At 47.1% G+C, this 14,402-nt stretch overlaps 1 protein-coding gene across 1 annotated transcript in view; it reads right to left on the reverse strand.

Moving 5' to 3' along the window:
• ZAN (zonadhesin) overlaps window positions 1-8,531 on the reverse strand; it is a 33,459-nt gene extending 24,928 nt beyond the window's left edge. Inside the window, exons 1-13 of the mRNA XM_039848933.1 lie at window positions 8,488-8,531; window positions 7,511-7,572; window positions 6,914-7,060; window positions 6,476-6,747; window positions 6,214-6,301; window positions 5,364-5,516; window positions 2,763-2,927; window positions 2,363-2,454; window positions 2,104-2,182; window positions 1,848-1,994; window positions 1,055-1,326; window positions 697-781; window positions 173-208 (exon numbers count right to left, since the gene is read on the reverse strand). Of these exons, the coding sequence (XP_039704867.1) occupies window positions 173-208; window positions 697-781; window positions 1,055-1,326; window positions 1,848-1,994; window positions 2,104-2,182; window positions 2,363-2,454; window positions 2,763-2,927; window positions 5,364-5,516; window positions 6,214-6,301; window positions 6,476-6,747; window positions 6,914-7,060; window positions 7,511-7,572; window positions 8,488-8,531 (1,642 nt within the window). The remainder of the gene's footprint in view (window positions 1-172; window positions 209-696; window positions 782-1,054; window positions 1,327-1,847; window positions 1,995-2,103; window positions 2,183-2,362; window positions 2,455-2,762; window positions 2,928-5,363; window positions 5,517-6,213; window positions 6,302-6,475; window positions 6,748-6,913; window positions 7,061-7,510; window positions 7,573-8,487) is intronic.
• Window positions 8,532-14,402: the final 5,871 nt, after the last annotated feature.

Genomic DNA, 14,402 nt, shown 5'->3' on the forward strand with positions numbered 1-14,402 from the left:
GTGAAGAAGATGGGTTTTTCTGTGGGGACGGTGGGCTTTTCTGTGGGGACAGTGGGCTTTTCTGTGGGAATGGTGGATATTTCATTGGAGACAGTAGGTTTTTCTGTGGGGGCCACAGGTTTTCCTGTGGTGGCCATAGGTTTTTCAGTGGAGAGAGGAGTTTCAGAAGGGCCAGCAGATTTGGAAGGAAGCACTGTTGGCACAGGTTCTGCAAAGAAAGAAAAAATCCTTGGAGTTTAGTCAAAATCATACCACCACTTTCTTCACTCACATCTAATTGGAGTGGGTAGGATCAAAGGGATAGCTTATTCACACCCCTCCTTCCACTACCAAGCTTATCTTCACTCTCTTAACAAACACTCAACAACCACTGTTCCTAATATATATCAGATATTGTGCCAGGTACAGGAAACACAAAATGAATAGGATATCAGTCTTCCCTTCAGGATCACCAGTCAATAGGTAAGGGGTTCTGGATCCCATTACAGAAATTTATGGCACCAAAGTCACATCCACTCAAGTAAGCATCCTGATGGGGCCAAGAAGGTAGAGGTGGGCAGAATACAGAAAACAAAGCTGTCTTGAGAACTCAGGCACAAGAGAGGACTTGCGTTTTAAGCAGTACGTATAGAGAAACCCAAGGGATGGTCATCCCAGAGCATTGTCCGCTTTCTGGGGTCTTGGGTTCTGTCATACCTCGACAGGTCCCGTGATTGATCAAGATGAAACCCACAGCAACAACAAAGGCAGTGTTGGTACCTCTGATGGCTTCAAGTATCAACTAAAAATAATGAGGGAGAGAGAAGGAAAATAGAAATGAAAGTAAATCCCCGGCACCTCAGCATCTCTGCCAAAATGTCACCTTGTTCCAGCCTCAGCAGTCCAACTCTAGCCCTGCCTCTTTTCTGCAGCCTTCTCAGGAACACCAAATTCACCTCTGCTCTGTTCTTCCAGCCTCCCATCTTCTCAGCCTTGGATGTGCTCCCGGATACTGGGCATTATGTCCCCCTTACCACGCCCCACACACACATACTTATAGGGCTCACTCTCTCACCTGCATGGGCTGTTGATGTCCTGAAGGGATGGTGATGGAGACATTCAGCCAGTCAGGGCTCTGAGACCCAATGCGTTGCCAGAGAGAAGTTGGGGAACTGCCTGCAGGACTCCCCAGGAGGAGCCTCAGTTTAGTGCCCTCTTCAAGGCCATACATGTAGTAGGCAAATTCCACACAGACAGCACCAGGAGCACAGAAGGGCCGACTCACCAGTCTGAAAGACTGGCCTGCCCGGGAGAAGTTGTTAGCCTCAAGGTAGATAAAGCCACCTTCTGGGCAAAAGAAAGGAATGGACAAGATGAGAAACCTCCACACGGCAAGACTAATGTTGATTTCTTTAGTAACACCTTGTTTTCCAAATGGGGATTTGATGCAAATACCCAAACTCTCCACATTGTAGCATTTTGTTTTGTTTGCTCATTTTGGACTTTTCTAACTGAATATGGCAGGATCAGAAAGAAAGAGAAAATAAAACCAGCAACTCAGATTCCTTTGTTGGCTGCACCAGTAAATATCTTGAATGAAAACAATATAGTGGATTTTGAAGCCTTGAGCTCAGTGAAGTGAGATGCTTGGATTTTCTGGGGGTTTCAGTGACTCCACAGCCATAAGAATCCTCAACTCACTCTACCTCTGTCATCTGCACAGCCCTGGCCCCATGGCATTTCTCAATAAATACCTGCTGGTTTACCTTTACTACCTACAACATCGGTCCATTAATCACATCAGCCAGCCCTCCAGCTGGGAGCAGATTTAGTAATCTGTTGGTTCAAGGGGTCCTCAATCTCCTCACCTCTGTTAAATAACATTCCGAAGGGGTCTGTATGCTGGATAGGCATATTTTTACTACCTCTGGTCCAGTATCCACCATCCCCTGATGTCTGGGCCCAGTCACAGAAAGGATGGGCATCATCTTCAAAGTCACACTGAGGAAAGCTCTCTAAGGGATCCAAATGGGAAATTTGAGAAATTTTGGCCATGCTCTCTATTCCTCCCCCATCCCACCCCTGGTTCTAAGAGATCTGGGCCTCCCAGGGCCTTGCTCTCACCCCCACAGGGAGCAATGCTGATTGCATCCACTGCCACAGCTGGTTCTGGGATCTTTCCAAACACGCCCACCACAGTAAACTGAAGAGAGAGGGAGAGGGGGCCGGGCATGAGAAAACAGCCCAAAAGCCCAACCCCCATCTGATTTTATTCTGTTCAGGGACCCAGGCACTTTGTTCCCAGTGCCCAGGCCCTCAATCCATTTCAATATCAGGGGTGCCTACCATGGGCAAGGAAACCCGACCTCTTGCTCCTCTATACCTGAATCTGTCCCTGGCCTGTGTAATTGACAGAAACAGGCTGCCAGTTGGGACCAGATTGTCCTGAGAAAAGAGTGTGTTTCCGGATGCTACCTGCAATGAAAGGAATGTGAGGACATGGGATTACAGGGACTGGAAAATGACTTCAAACTTGTACTCAGAAGGATAAGCAGCAAAGGGAATGCTTGTAGTGTATTCCCTTCCCCTGAATGCAGCACGTTCTCTCTCACCTCCTGGCACTTTATTTTTCTAGAATCCAGTACCCTGACAGCTCTTGATTCCACTCTGTGGAATAATCGTGCACATAGCCCAGATTTCCCTAGACCCATATCACCCCATTAACTTGACCCTGGGGGATGAGCCTCAGGTTAATGTAAATCCTGTGACTTTGCCGCTCTCACCCAAGACGGAAGCATAGACAATGAGGGCTGCTCCAGGAGACTGGCCATGGAGTGTATAGTGGAAAGACAGGCTCAGACAGCCAGATGACTGGCTCAGGGGGCTCAGGAGGATAGATTTCTGCGTTGGTTTTGCATTTTTGGAGTCCAGGAGCATGTAGAAACCACCTGCGAAGCAAAAGGTCAATAAGATGGAGTGATTGAAATCGGGGGAGTATGACACCCAGACGGGCCCTGCAAGGGCAGGAGGCCTGGCCCTGGGGAGCTCCAACAGCTGCCTAGAATCAGCCAGCGCTGAGGTGGGCCTACACATGTCTCAGGACTGGCCAACGCCTTCAGTCCTTCCAGAAGTGCTTGGCAGGGCGAGGTAAGGAAGTGGGCGTCACCGTATGAAAAGTGGTATCCTCCCAGAAGCAGCAGCCGAAACCTTATCCTTTGGGTTCTGATTTTTTAGGTCCCTCAGACTCATAATGTCTTTGTTCTCTTGACCCACTGGACACAGTCAATTCACACAAACCGGTGAAAGACGGCTGGTCTGTCACAGATGGGCTAGCATCTCCCGACCCTATCTTTGCCACCAGCTTAGGCAGCCAATCGACCTGGACCTCGCTCGGTGACGCAACTGGTAGCCGGGGCGAGGGGGTGCGAGTGGGGGGAATTAAGGCGGCTGCGGACAGCGCGCCTGTGTGCGTGCAAGTTCCGGAGTCGAACGCGGGCCTGTCTGATGAGCGCACTCCGGCCCGGGGAAGGTGGACTTCGGGAAAGGGAGAGGAGAGGGATGAAAAAGAGAACGGGAGGGAGTGGGAGAGAAATGAAAAGAGAAGAAACAACAGGGAAGGAGGAGGGAAAGGGAAGGAAAGGGCATGGTAAATGGTAAAAGAAAAAGCAAGGCGTGGCGATACTGGGACATTTGAGAAATAGAGAAGTAGGAGAAAAAGAAAGGAAAGGTGAAAAAATATAATTGAGCAAGATAGGAAAAGGAAGAGAGAGAAACTCTAAAACAACAACAACAACATTCACTTCAAACCGGCTGGGTTAGCTTAAATGCTGGGTGGGGTGGGGGGCACAGGAGATGGACCGGTTCCGCCCTGCCTGCAAGGGCTTAGAATACAAATGGGTGGGGGTTTCTCAAGGTCTTTCTAGAAGGCAAACCTCAGGCAGCAGAAAAGCTCAAAGGAAGGAGAATATGGAGTTAGTTGGATAGGACAGAAAGGGCCATGGAGTAGGGGGAGGGAAAGCTGGAGATAAAGAGAAAAGAAAATGAAAATAAGGTGGTAGGAAGGGAAAGGCTTGAGAATAGAGCGAGGCCAAGGGAAGGAGGAAAAAGAAGAGGTAGAAACTCGGAGAGGAAATTAGGCAGCATGATCTTCTCTGACTTGTGAAGCTTGGCATGGCGTGCACTCAGTGACTGCTGAAAGTGTGCTTTGTGTGGGGCAGATTGAGAGAGGAGGTGGTTGCTGTGAGGGAAAGAAAAGGAGCCAAAGTGGAGAGAGGGAGGGAGCGTGGGAGGGAGGAAGGAAGAGAGGAGGATGGGAGGGAGGGAAGAAAGGGAAGAGAGAAGGAAGAGAAGGAAGGAGGGAAGAAAAGAGTCAACCATAGGAAGAAGAAGTAAAGCCCAGCCAAGAGCACAGGGAGGTGGGGGAAAAGAAGCTATGGATAGACATGGATGGAACAGAAGAGGAAGAAAGAGTATCACCTGGATTATTGCAAAAGCCTCCTAAATGACCTCCTTGTATCTACCCTTGCCCCATCCTTTCAGTGGATACTCAACGCAAAAACCAGGAGATCCTTTTAAACATAAGTCAGATCAAGTCACTCCTCTGCTCCAAATCTGCAAAGGCTCACCATCCATGTAGAATAAAAGCCACAGTCCTGACAACGGCCTTCAAGGCTCTACATGCATGGTCTTTCCCTCCTAGGATTTGTCTGAGCTCATCCTCTCCATCCCAGCCACATGGCTCCCTGCTATACCTCAACAGCCTCCCACCCCCAATCCCCACCAGCTCGCTGCTACTTCAGGACTTTTGCATGGCTGGCCCCTCTGGTTAGAACATTCTTCCCTTTGAAATTTTCATGCCTCACTCCCTTACCTCCTTCAAATTTGTACTCATATGTGACCTGAATGAGACCTACCCTGACTGCTCTATTTAAGATGTACAGCCCACCCTACCCCTGCACTCCTAATCCCCTTACTTTGTATTTTTCTGACAGCACTGCTTATCTTATAACTGTATAATTTACTTCTTTATTGTTTCAGGAACTTTCTTCCCCTGGCCCCCCACTGCTTCTCGTCTATTTTGTAAGCTGATATATCTTAAGTGCTTGGGACAGTACCTGGCACATTGTAGGTACTCAATAAATATTTGTTGGATGAATGCAGAAGAAAGGTGATTGTGGGGTGGCAATAGGGTGATCTGGCTGGATGCCTGGAATCTGCTTTCTGCCAGGTAACTTGAGCTGATAGAAGTCTGAGGTTGCTGGGGTTCACCCCAGATTGTCCCAAGTAGAGTTATTATTGTAGGGTTGTCAGGCAAACATCATAAACTCCTGTGAGGTCACTACAGGCCCAGAAAGTCAGAGGACAGGAGTGTGGCCATTACTCACTACCAGGGCTGGAGAAGTCATCCTCAGGCCCCACGTTCAACACCCCTGATGACCCATTCTTCTGAACCCACTTGGCCCCAGAGGCTGTTGGGATCCAGCTCCAGCCACAGAGATCATTTGGAGTGTCGAAACTACACGTACGCATTATGCAGACTGAGGGGAAAGAAAGGAGGAAAGATTTTATTTTTACCGAGAGAAGGAGGCCCTGAAGAGCATGCCTCAGTCTGGAGTCCTAATCTGAGCCACAAAGGACTGGAAAGCCAGCTACAGTCCCACTCTCTAGCAACTGTATTCCTGGCATAGATTACTTAAATTGCCCAAACCTTAGTTTCCTCACCTATAAACTAGGAATAAACAATATCTGCATGTTGTAAATTAGATTGTCTGAGGGGAGCATCTAGCACAGGGCCTGTGCTCAGTGTTAGTTTCTTGTACCCAGCTTCTAGCATTTTCCCTCCCTTGAATTTGATCCCCTAAAATCTCTAACATCAGCTTAGAGGGATAATTTTGGATAGATCTGGAGTAGCAGCCAGAGTGACCAAACATCCAGGTTTGCCCAGGCCTAAGGGTTCCCTGTGATTCAGGACTTTCAGTGCTAAAATATGGACAGCCCAAGACAAACCAGAATGATTGGTCACTTTAGCATAGGTATCACCACAACTCTGTTAAGGGAGAACCTCTCTCTAGATGTGGCTACTTTAAGAGTCAAAGGTAGAGGGTGTGAAAGTAGAGGGAAGAAAGTAGCCTCAGCTTTGGAAGAAACTAGGGTCATGGTCCCTGAGCTACTCCTGTCACCCTGAGCAGATGATGGGGCGAGGTGGGAGGAAGAGGAGGAGGGACAGGGGCTCACCTTGATTACAGGAGCCACGATGGACAGAGATGGCATCCAAAGAGATGTCCAGGTAAGCAGTGCTGCCCCTTACTCCTTCAAATACCAGCTGTGGGAGGGAGGAGGGACCACCTATCCTGTGAGCCCCTTTGTCTCAGGCTCCCAGTTTCCTGCCTGAATTCAGATGACCCAGCATCCCCACACCCCTCATTGTCCCAGCCCCTCCCAGGTCCCCCAACATCCAGATTCCCACTGGGGCCCCAGGCTCTGCCCTCAGCCTCACCCGGCTGGGCAGGGCGTGCCCTATCGGCACAGTGACAGCAGTGGGCATCCAGGAGAGGCTCTGGGTGTTAAGGTGTTTCCAGAGCAGGTGGGGGTGCTTGTCCTTGATGCCCCTGAATAGCAGCAGTTTGAGCTGGGCGCCCCATGACAGTCCAAACATGTGGTAAGCGAAGTGCACGCACAGGGGGCCTTGCTCCCATATTCGGGGGCTGCGCAGACGGGTCACTCCGCCCCGGGGGAAGGTGCTCGAGTCCATGTACAGGAAGTAGCCCTCTGGGGAGGCAGAGCTCAGGATGGTGAGGTTCTGCCATCCTCAAGGGCTGCCCCCACATCTTTCCCAGAGCCCAGGAGCCCACTCCCAGCTGCCTTCCTGGTTCCTCCACCCAGATCTGACTGTGCCCACCTCCCAGCTGCCTCTCTAAACCTTAGGCTTCCTCACCTCCATTGGGATACCCCCCAGGGGGCCTAGTGCTGCCGGTGGGGGAGGGCCCGCTGGTTCGAGTCCAGTCCCCATCATCTGTGGACACTTGTGTCCAATCACAGAAGGGTTTGGAGTTGTCCTCAAAATCACACTGGGTGATAATGGCTGGGAAGAAAAGGCCACTGTGAGGCCAGGAGAGAGGAGAGGGCCAGCTTCAGAGCCAAACTGGGCAGGTAGGGGTTAGTAGGGCTGCTAAGCTTAGAGAAGGTGGCCACTAAGATTAGGGTCCAAGATTTGGGAAAGAGAATCTGAGAAATAAGTCATCTCTTAGGAGAAATTCAAGGCAGGAGTGGGATGGGGTGGGCAGAATGTCTAGATCTGAGATAGCAAACTGAGGTCCTGGGGGCTGGATTCTGGGGGGCAGACAGGATTTGTCTGGGCAGCATATACTTGTTGTTGTTGCTGTTAATTAGAATGTGAATCTTAGGCAGGGCTTATAGTGGACTCCTCCATAGTTCCCTCCACCTTCTGTCACCTAAAGGCTGCCCCCAAGGGCATATGGGTGACCCCCCTGGGAGGGAGAGAAGGTCTGAGCAGTCCTGATTTTCAACTCACAGTCATCCCTAGAGCTGTCGGCGACTGGCTTCTGGTCTGGAGGCTTCTCTTTCCTTAAGATTAATTTGAAGAAATAACAAAATACAATACTTGTCATTATCAAGAATTATAAGCCTCAATAACTGTGAGCTCACCTTAAGTTCTCATCTATATCCGAACATGTATCTTCTCTGAGAGCTCCTCACATCTCCACTAGTACCCTCCATCCCTCTATGCCCTGGACATCAGGAGTGGTTCGGTTTCAGGTGAGGAGGAATCAGTTTACACCTGGGCAATCTCCTTCTTTTGGGTTGAGGTCTTCTTGTCCTATAGCCCAAATTTTCCCCATAGAGTAGGGAATATATAGGTCCTGTATTTCTGGGAGTGTGGCGAGGGTGGTATTGCCCCAAGTACATGCAGCTGAACATAGAAATAACTAACAAAGGGACTGACTACCTCTCTTCACCTTACAAACTCCAGAGAAACTGCCGCTCCTCCCCAGGTGGCGTGGGCCACATAGAGCAGCCCTTTGTTTTAGTTCTTCAAGTTCTCCTTGTTCGAATCTCCTCATGCAAGCTCCAGGACACGGAGCCAGCCATCATTCCTTGTTGCCTCCTACTTGAAGTCTCTCTCTCCCTGGGTCTGCCTTAGGTTTTTTCCATGCTGAGGGCTCAACCTCTTTCTCTTCCTCTGCCATCCTCAGACCTATCTCCCCAGCTCTGTACCTCCTCCCTCCTTCCTCACATTTCAGCTCTGTTCTGCTCCCGCCGAGTTCTCACACCCCTCAGTTCTAGACTCTGAGGCTGTGGGGACCCCTATTTCTGTTCACCATCCTCTTCCCATCCCATCGGGCTCCCGCCTTCCTCCTCAGGACTGTGCCCTTCATCACTAGCCTGCTTGCATCCCCCAACTTTGCCCTTCACTCCTCAGAGCATCCCCAACCCTCGTTTTTCAGTCCAGCTTACCGGACAGGGACAGGTATGTGGTCCTGGCCCCAGGCAGCCCCCACCAGCAGCACCAGAGTCCAGACTGGAGGAGCCATGTGGGACCTCAGAGGAGGCTTTCAGGGGAGAGAGGGAAGGCAGAGTGAGGAGCCCAGGCCGCTTTAGACACCCCTGACCCCCCTCTCTGGGCATCTTTCTGAGGATGCCATGAAAACTAGACAATCAGAGAACTGGAAATAAAAACTATGAGGGTTAAAATTTAAAATTCAATAGAAGAGTTGTAAATCAAAATCAAGAGAAATAATATGAGAATGAGAGAGAAAGAAAGCAAGAGAGAAGGAAAAGAGAAAAAGACTTGGAGAATCAGTCCAGAAAATCTAACATCCAACCAAAAGAGTTCAATAAAGAGAGAACACAGGAAAATAAATTACTCAAGAAAAACTATATAAGATTTCCCAGAACTGAAACATGAGTCTCTTGATTAAAAGGGGTTTGGCACAAAGAGACTCATGAAAGGCATGTCATAAAATTTCAGAATATCAGAGGTGAAGGGAAGATCCTAAACACTTTCAGACAGAAAAAAGCAGGTCACATACTAAGGATCAGGAATCAGCATGGCGTAGGACTTTTCAATAGCAACCGTGGATTCTAAGAGGCTGCAGAACATTGTCTGCAGAATTCCAACAGAAAATAATTTCAAACCTAAAATTCTATAGTTGGCAACAGTGGCAAAGGCGACAAGAAGGTCAAGTAAAGTGAGGATTGAAATGCTTATCGGCAGAGTTGAAAAAGACACGTCGCAGAGGAAGAAATACAGCCAGCCAGTAAACATTGGAAAGGATGCTCTGCTTCACTAGTAACGAGGGAAATGCTGATCAAACCACAACTGTCATTCTGAAAACAATTTAAAAAATCGATAGCAAGGAGTGTAGGCCAGGATGCAGGTAGAAACACTCAAATATATTGTTAATGAGACTGTATGTTGGTGAAAATTTCTAAGAAGGTAATTTGACAATGACTATTAAACTTCCAAATGTATATAATGCCCAGCATTATCTTTCTAGGAATCTTCCCACAGAAATACATGTGTATTTGCACAAAGATGTACACACTTTAAAGATGTTAATTGCAGCATTGTTTACAATAGGAAAATAATTGAGATTATCCAAATGTTTACAAGTAGATATGCAGTCAGATCATATTTGAGAAATATTGTTCATATGAAGGAATATTATGCAGGTATTAAAAAGAAATGGTGCTCCTCAAAAAAATAAAAATAGAATTACTATATGGTCCAGTAATTCCATTCTGGGTATGCTGAACTGGAAGAACTGAAAAGAATTAAAAGCAGGGACTTGAACAGATATTTGTACATCCATGTTCATAGCAGCATTATTCAAAATAGACAAAAGGTGGAAGCAACCGAAGTGTCCATAGACAGATGAATGGATAAACAAAATGTAATATATACATACACTGGAATGTTATTCAGCCTTAAAAAAGAAGAAAACTCTGACTCATGTTACAATATTTAAGGACATTATGTTAAGTGAAATCAATCCGTCACAAAAGAACTAATACTATACGATTCCATTCCTATAAGGTGCTTAGTGTAGGCCAGTTCATAGATGCAGAAAGTAGAATAGTGGTTGCCAGGGGCTGAGGGAGTAGGGAATGGGAAGTTAGTTTTTAATGGCTATAAAGTTTCAATTTTACAGATGGAAGAGTTCGGGAGATGGATGGTAGTGATGGCTGCACAATGTGAATGTACTTAATGCCACTGAACTATACACTTAAAAATGTTTAAGATGACAAATATTATGTTATGTGTATTTTACCACAAGTTCAAAACATATGTTTAAAGTATTACTTGATAATATACTATTAGAGTTTATTTCTGACTTAAAAAAAAAAAAAAAGGAATGGCGGTAGATTCACAGATTCAAATGGTGGAAAGAACACCTAGAGAGATGTTAAACAAAAGAGGTGAGTCCCAGAAAAAAAAATTATAGCATGAACTCATTTATGTAAAATTTCAGAACAAAGGTATGTGTTTATGTACATACTCAGGTCGAGATGTAGAGATAGAACTAGGAGGTCACACAGCAACCTGTTCACAGTGGTGCCCTCTGGGAAGGGGTGGGCAGGGTTTTCATGTCTTCTGCATATTGATGCATCTAGGTGTTCCTTCGTATATATTTGGTTTGTCATAGAGAACTTTGAGGGGCCTGGTTGGGAGGATGTTTTAAAGCTGTGGGGCCATCTAAAGGAGACTTGGAGAGTAGGCGCAGAAACTGGGACAAAGTAAGGTCTTTTTAAGGTAAGAGAAATTTGAACCCATATAAATGTTCATGAGAAGAGTGCAACAGCAAGACAGACGAGCAAAGGGCTCCTGAGAGGGTGGGTAGAAAAGTCTAGAACACAGAAAACGGGAGGGGCAAGCAGCTTTGTAAAGAGAGTAAGGAGAGGACTATACAAATGCATGTTTAGTGGCTTCTGTTTCATCTATGAAGGAGGCAAATGGAGAAGACTCCAGTGGCAAGGAGGCTACAGTAATATCCCTCTCAGATGAGCTTTATGCCAGTCCTGACCACAACCCGCTCATCCTCACCTTCCTGTTTGCCCTTATGCCAACCCTCTCTTCTCCACTCCAGCCCTTCCCATTTTTGGCCACACTTTACAATGGTGACTTCATTCCAACGTGCATTCCTGTGGTGGGCAGACAGATGAGTGCTTGATAGGGAGCATGTGGAAGGAGTCTCCGACACAGGTCACTGGTAATAAGAAAGGAAAGGAGCTGGTTAGGGAAGCCTTCTGCAGGTGGTGACACCTAAGGGGCTTTCTAAACAACAGAAGGATGGTAACTAGGTAAAGAAGTTGGGAAGGCACATTCCAGGAAGAGGAAATGTTCCAAGCTCAGAGGAAGCATGACTTTTGGAGAAAAGTGTGTGTGTGTGTGTGTGTGTGTGTGTGTCTAGGCCCTGTCTAGGATACCTTGAATACCATAGCTTTGAGGAGCCACCAAAAGTTTTAAGCAGTGGAAGTGACTTGATCCCATTTGTGTTTTCAAAAGGCTGCTCAGGCAGCCTGGGTGTCGAGTGTGGTTTGGGGTGTTTGGGTATAGATTAAAGAAAGGCTGGCTGGAGCTAGGGAAACAGGAGAAGAGGTTGTGGAGGGTGAGGGATGTGGTGTGGATGGATGCTAATGTCGTGGAGCAGGCGTGGGGATGTAAGTGGATCGAGAGCTTTCCAGGAGCGGGAAACAGCAATCTTGTGGGCTAACCTAACAGATTGTCATGTCCTGTTCATAGCAAAGATATTGTCCTTTTCTCTGTGTGGAAGAAATGAAGTCAATTGATTTCAGTATAAGAGCATGGCACTGACGGTCTCCACGCTGTGTCCTGCCCGGTCCCACAGTTCTGCAAGGACCCACCTGGGGGCTGTTAGGGGCATCCATATTGTGGGGGAGTTTCCCACCCCAGCCAGAGCAGCTCTGCTCTTATCAGTTTCATAAATGGCAATTCTACATAAGATTGCAGCTGAAAGGACAGTTTTTCTACTTTAAAAACCCAGTTGAATGATCCAGCAATCCCTCTACTGGATATTTACCCCAAAGACTTGAATATCTATATCCAAAAAGATATTTGCACAACAATGTTCATAGCAGCATTATTCATGGTGGCCAAGACATGGAAGCAACCAAAGTGTCCTACGATAGATGATTGGCTAAAGAAGCTGTGGTACATATGTACAATGGAATATTGCTTAGCCATAAGAAAAGATGAAATACTGCCATTTGCGACCACATGGATGGACCTCAAGATAATCATCCTAAGCAAAATAAATCAGACAGAAAAAGTTGAAAATCACATGATATCACTTATGTGTGGGATATAAACCTAAAAGCAACAAATGAGCAAGACAAACAAACAGAGACTCACGGACATGGACTATAGACTAGTCGTTACCAGAGGACGATGAACTAGTGGTTACTAGTGGGGTGGGCGAAGAGTGGGGAGGTAGACAAGGTAAAGGGGGTCAAATATCGGGGGGTAGGGGGAGGTGAAGGGGGTAAAAGGGATCAAATATATGGTAGCTGAAGGAAACTGGACTTTGGTGAATACACAATAGAATATACAGATGTCAAATGTTTTGTACACTTGAAAATTATATAATTGTATTAACTAATGTTACTTCAATAAACTTAAGTAAAAATATAGAGAGGAAAGAAAAGGAAAAAATAAAAATAAATTAAAAAAATAAAAACCCAGTTGACTTTCATTGCACGCGCACAGCTGTGTCTAAGCTGGAGGGCTGGCCTGCAGTGAACTGAGCTATCGTGAGTCCATGTTTCCTGTATCCAATCACACTCACGTGTTCCTAGCTCAGTTTCATTTCCTTTACCTTGGCAACCCTCAACCCTCTACTATTAAATCTATATCCAGAGTGCCTGGCAAGTGATAGTGATGTCTGGCCAGGCCATTCTTCTGGACTGTGAGGGAGGGGCTGGCATAGCTGAGCACTAGGCATCCAAGAGATCTGCAAGCCCCTTTGCAGTCTTAGGGACTCCCCTGCCCAAATGAGTACTAAGAGGGCTCATGCAGGGGTTAGACCCAAGGAGAAAGAGATCCTCTGCCCCTTTACATCAAAGCTGGGGATGTAAAAAATGCCTATCCAAACCCTGGTCTACTTTCCTCCAGATCAGGTTAGCAGAGCAATCAGCAGAGGAACAGAGTCAGGAAATGGTTAACCCAGGAAAGAGAAGCAGAAGCCAATTGATCCACAGCCCCTCCTGGTTGGGCAATAAGGCCTCTGAGGGCTGCTTTTCCTGACCTTCCTTTGGCGCCACAGAGCTGGACAGTCACAGCTTCCAATCTGCCTGGAGATGGGGGTTGGGAGTTCAAAGCAGGACAGGAAGGAATGAAAGGTGATGGTGAGAAGGAACCATTGGGCTCTGCATTTTGGGGAATCAGGAATGGGGCAAGGCCCAAAAGGATGTGTCACCTGATAAGACTTTGGCAGCTGCAGGAATAGGTGTGAGAGACCCTAGGATGTGGAATATCCCTAGGAATTACTCCAGGGAACTGGAGTCAGTCCTGTTTTCACTATGTGTCCTTGGGTACTTTGCTCACCCTCTCTAGTCCTCAGTTTTCTCATCTGTAAGATGGAGAAGAGAGACTAACGCAGACAAGTTTTTTTAATCAGAAATTGTGTGTGTGGGTTACATAATATTTTTTAATAATCAATTTTTTTAATCAAGAAGGGAGTTTTAGATATTTGGGCATGACTCATGTGAGTTGGGAACCCACACTGCTCTGTTTTTCTGTTGCCAATAGTCTTTCATAATGTCACAGTTTTATGATGGAATTTTAGAGGAATTAGCCTTGACCAAATGGAAATAATACAGTTAACTTTCAGCTTAGATTCCACTGTCTAAGAGGCCCCATTTAGCTAACTCAACTCCAGTAAGACTCACCTGTTGCAGTGAGACTTGTAACCTGAGTAGTTCCAGAAAAATCCTAAGCAGCCTGTGAACTACGGTCGGGCAAGTGCTTTTGGTCAGCCAGATGCTTAGGCCCAGGGAGAGGATCCACGCTAGTGGTATCCAAGACCAGAAAGCTAAAGTCAAGGTGGGAGCTGGGGCTGCAAGAGGTGACTGAGTTGGCCCCTAGTGCTGGGAGACTTGGTGGTGGGAAGAGTTATAGGCACCTTTTCCCTATCCAGGGAAGAAGTGGGAGACTGAGGCAGGGGATGGAGTGGGGAAGATTTGGGAGTGAGGGTTAGACATGCTTAATGCGTCTTATTGCCCACCCCCTCCATCTGCTCCCTCTACTTTCTGGATGATCTGTGCTTCAGGTAAAGCGGGGACCTAGAGTCAGAGAGCCTGGGTTCTGGTCCTAGCCCTTCCTCTCAGTGTCTATGACCTAGGCAAGGCCCATAGTCTCTCTGGACCTCGGTTTTCTCCTCTGC

This window comes from Pteropus medius, unplaced genomic scaffold, assembly GCF_902729225.1.
Source record: "Pteropus medius unplaced genomic scaffold, Ma_sr-lr_union100, whole genome shotgun sequence".
NCBI lineage: Eukaryota > Metazoa > Chordata > Mammalia > Chiroptera > Pteropodidae > Pteropus > Pteropus medius.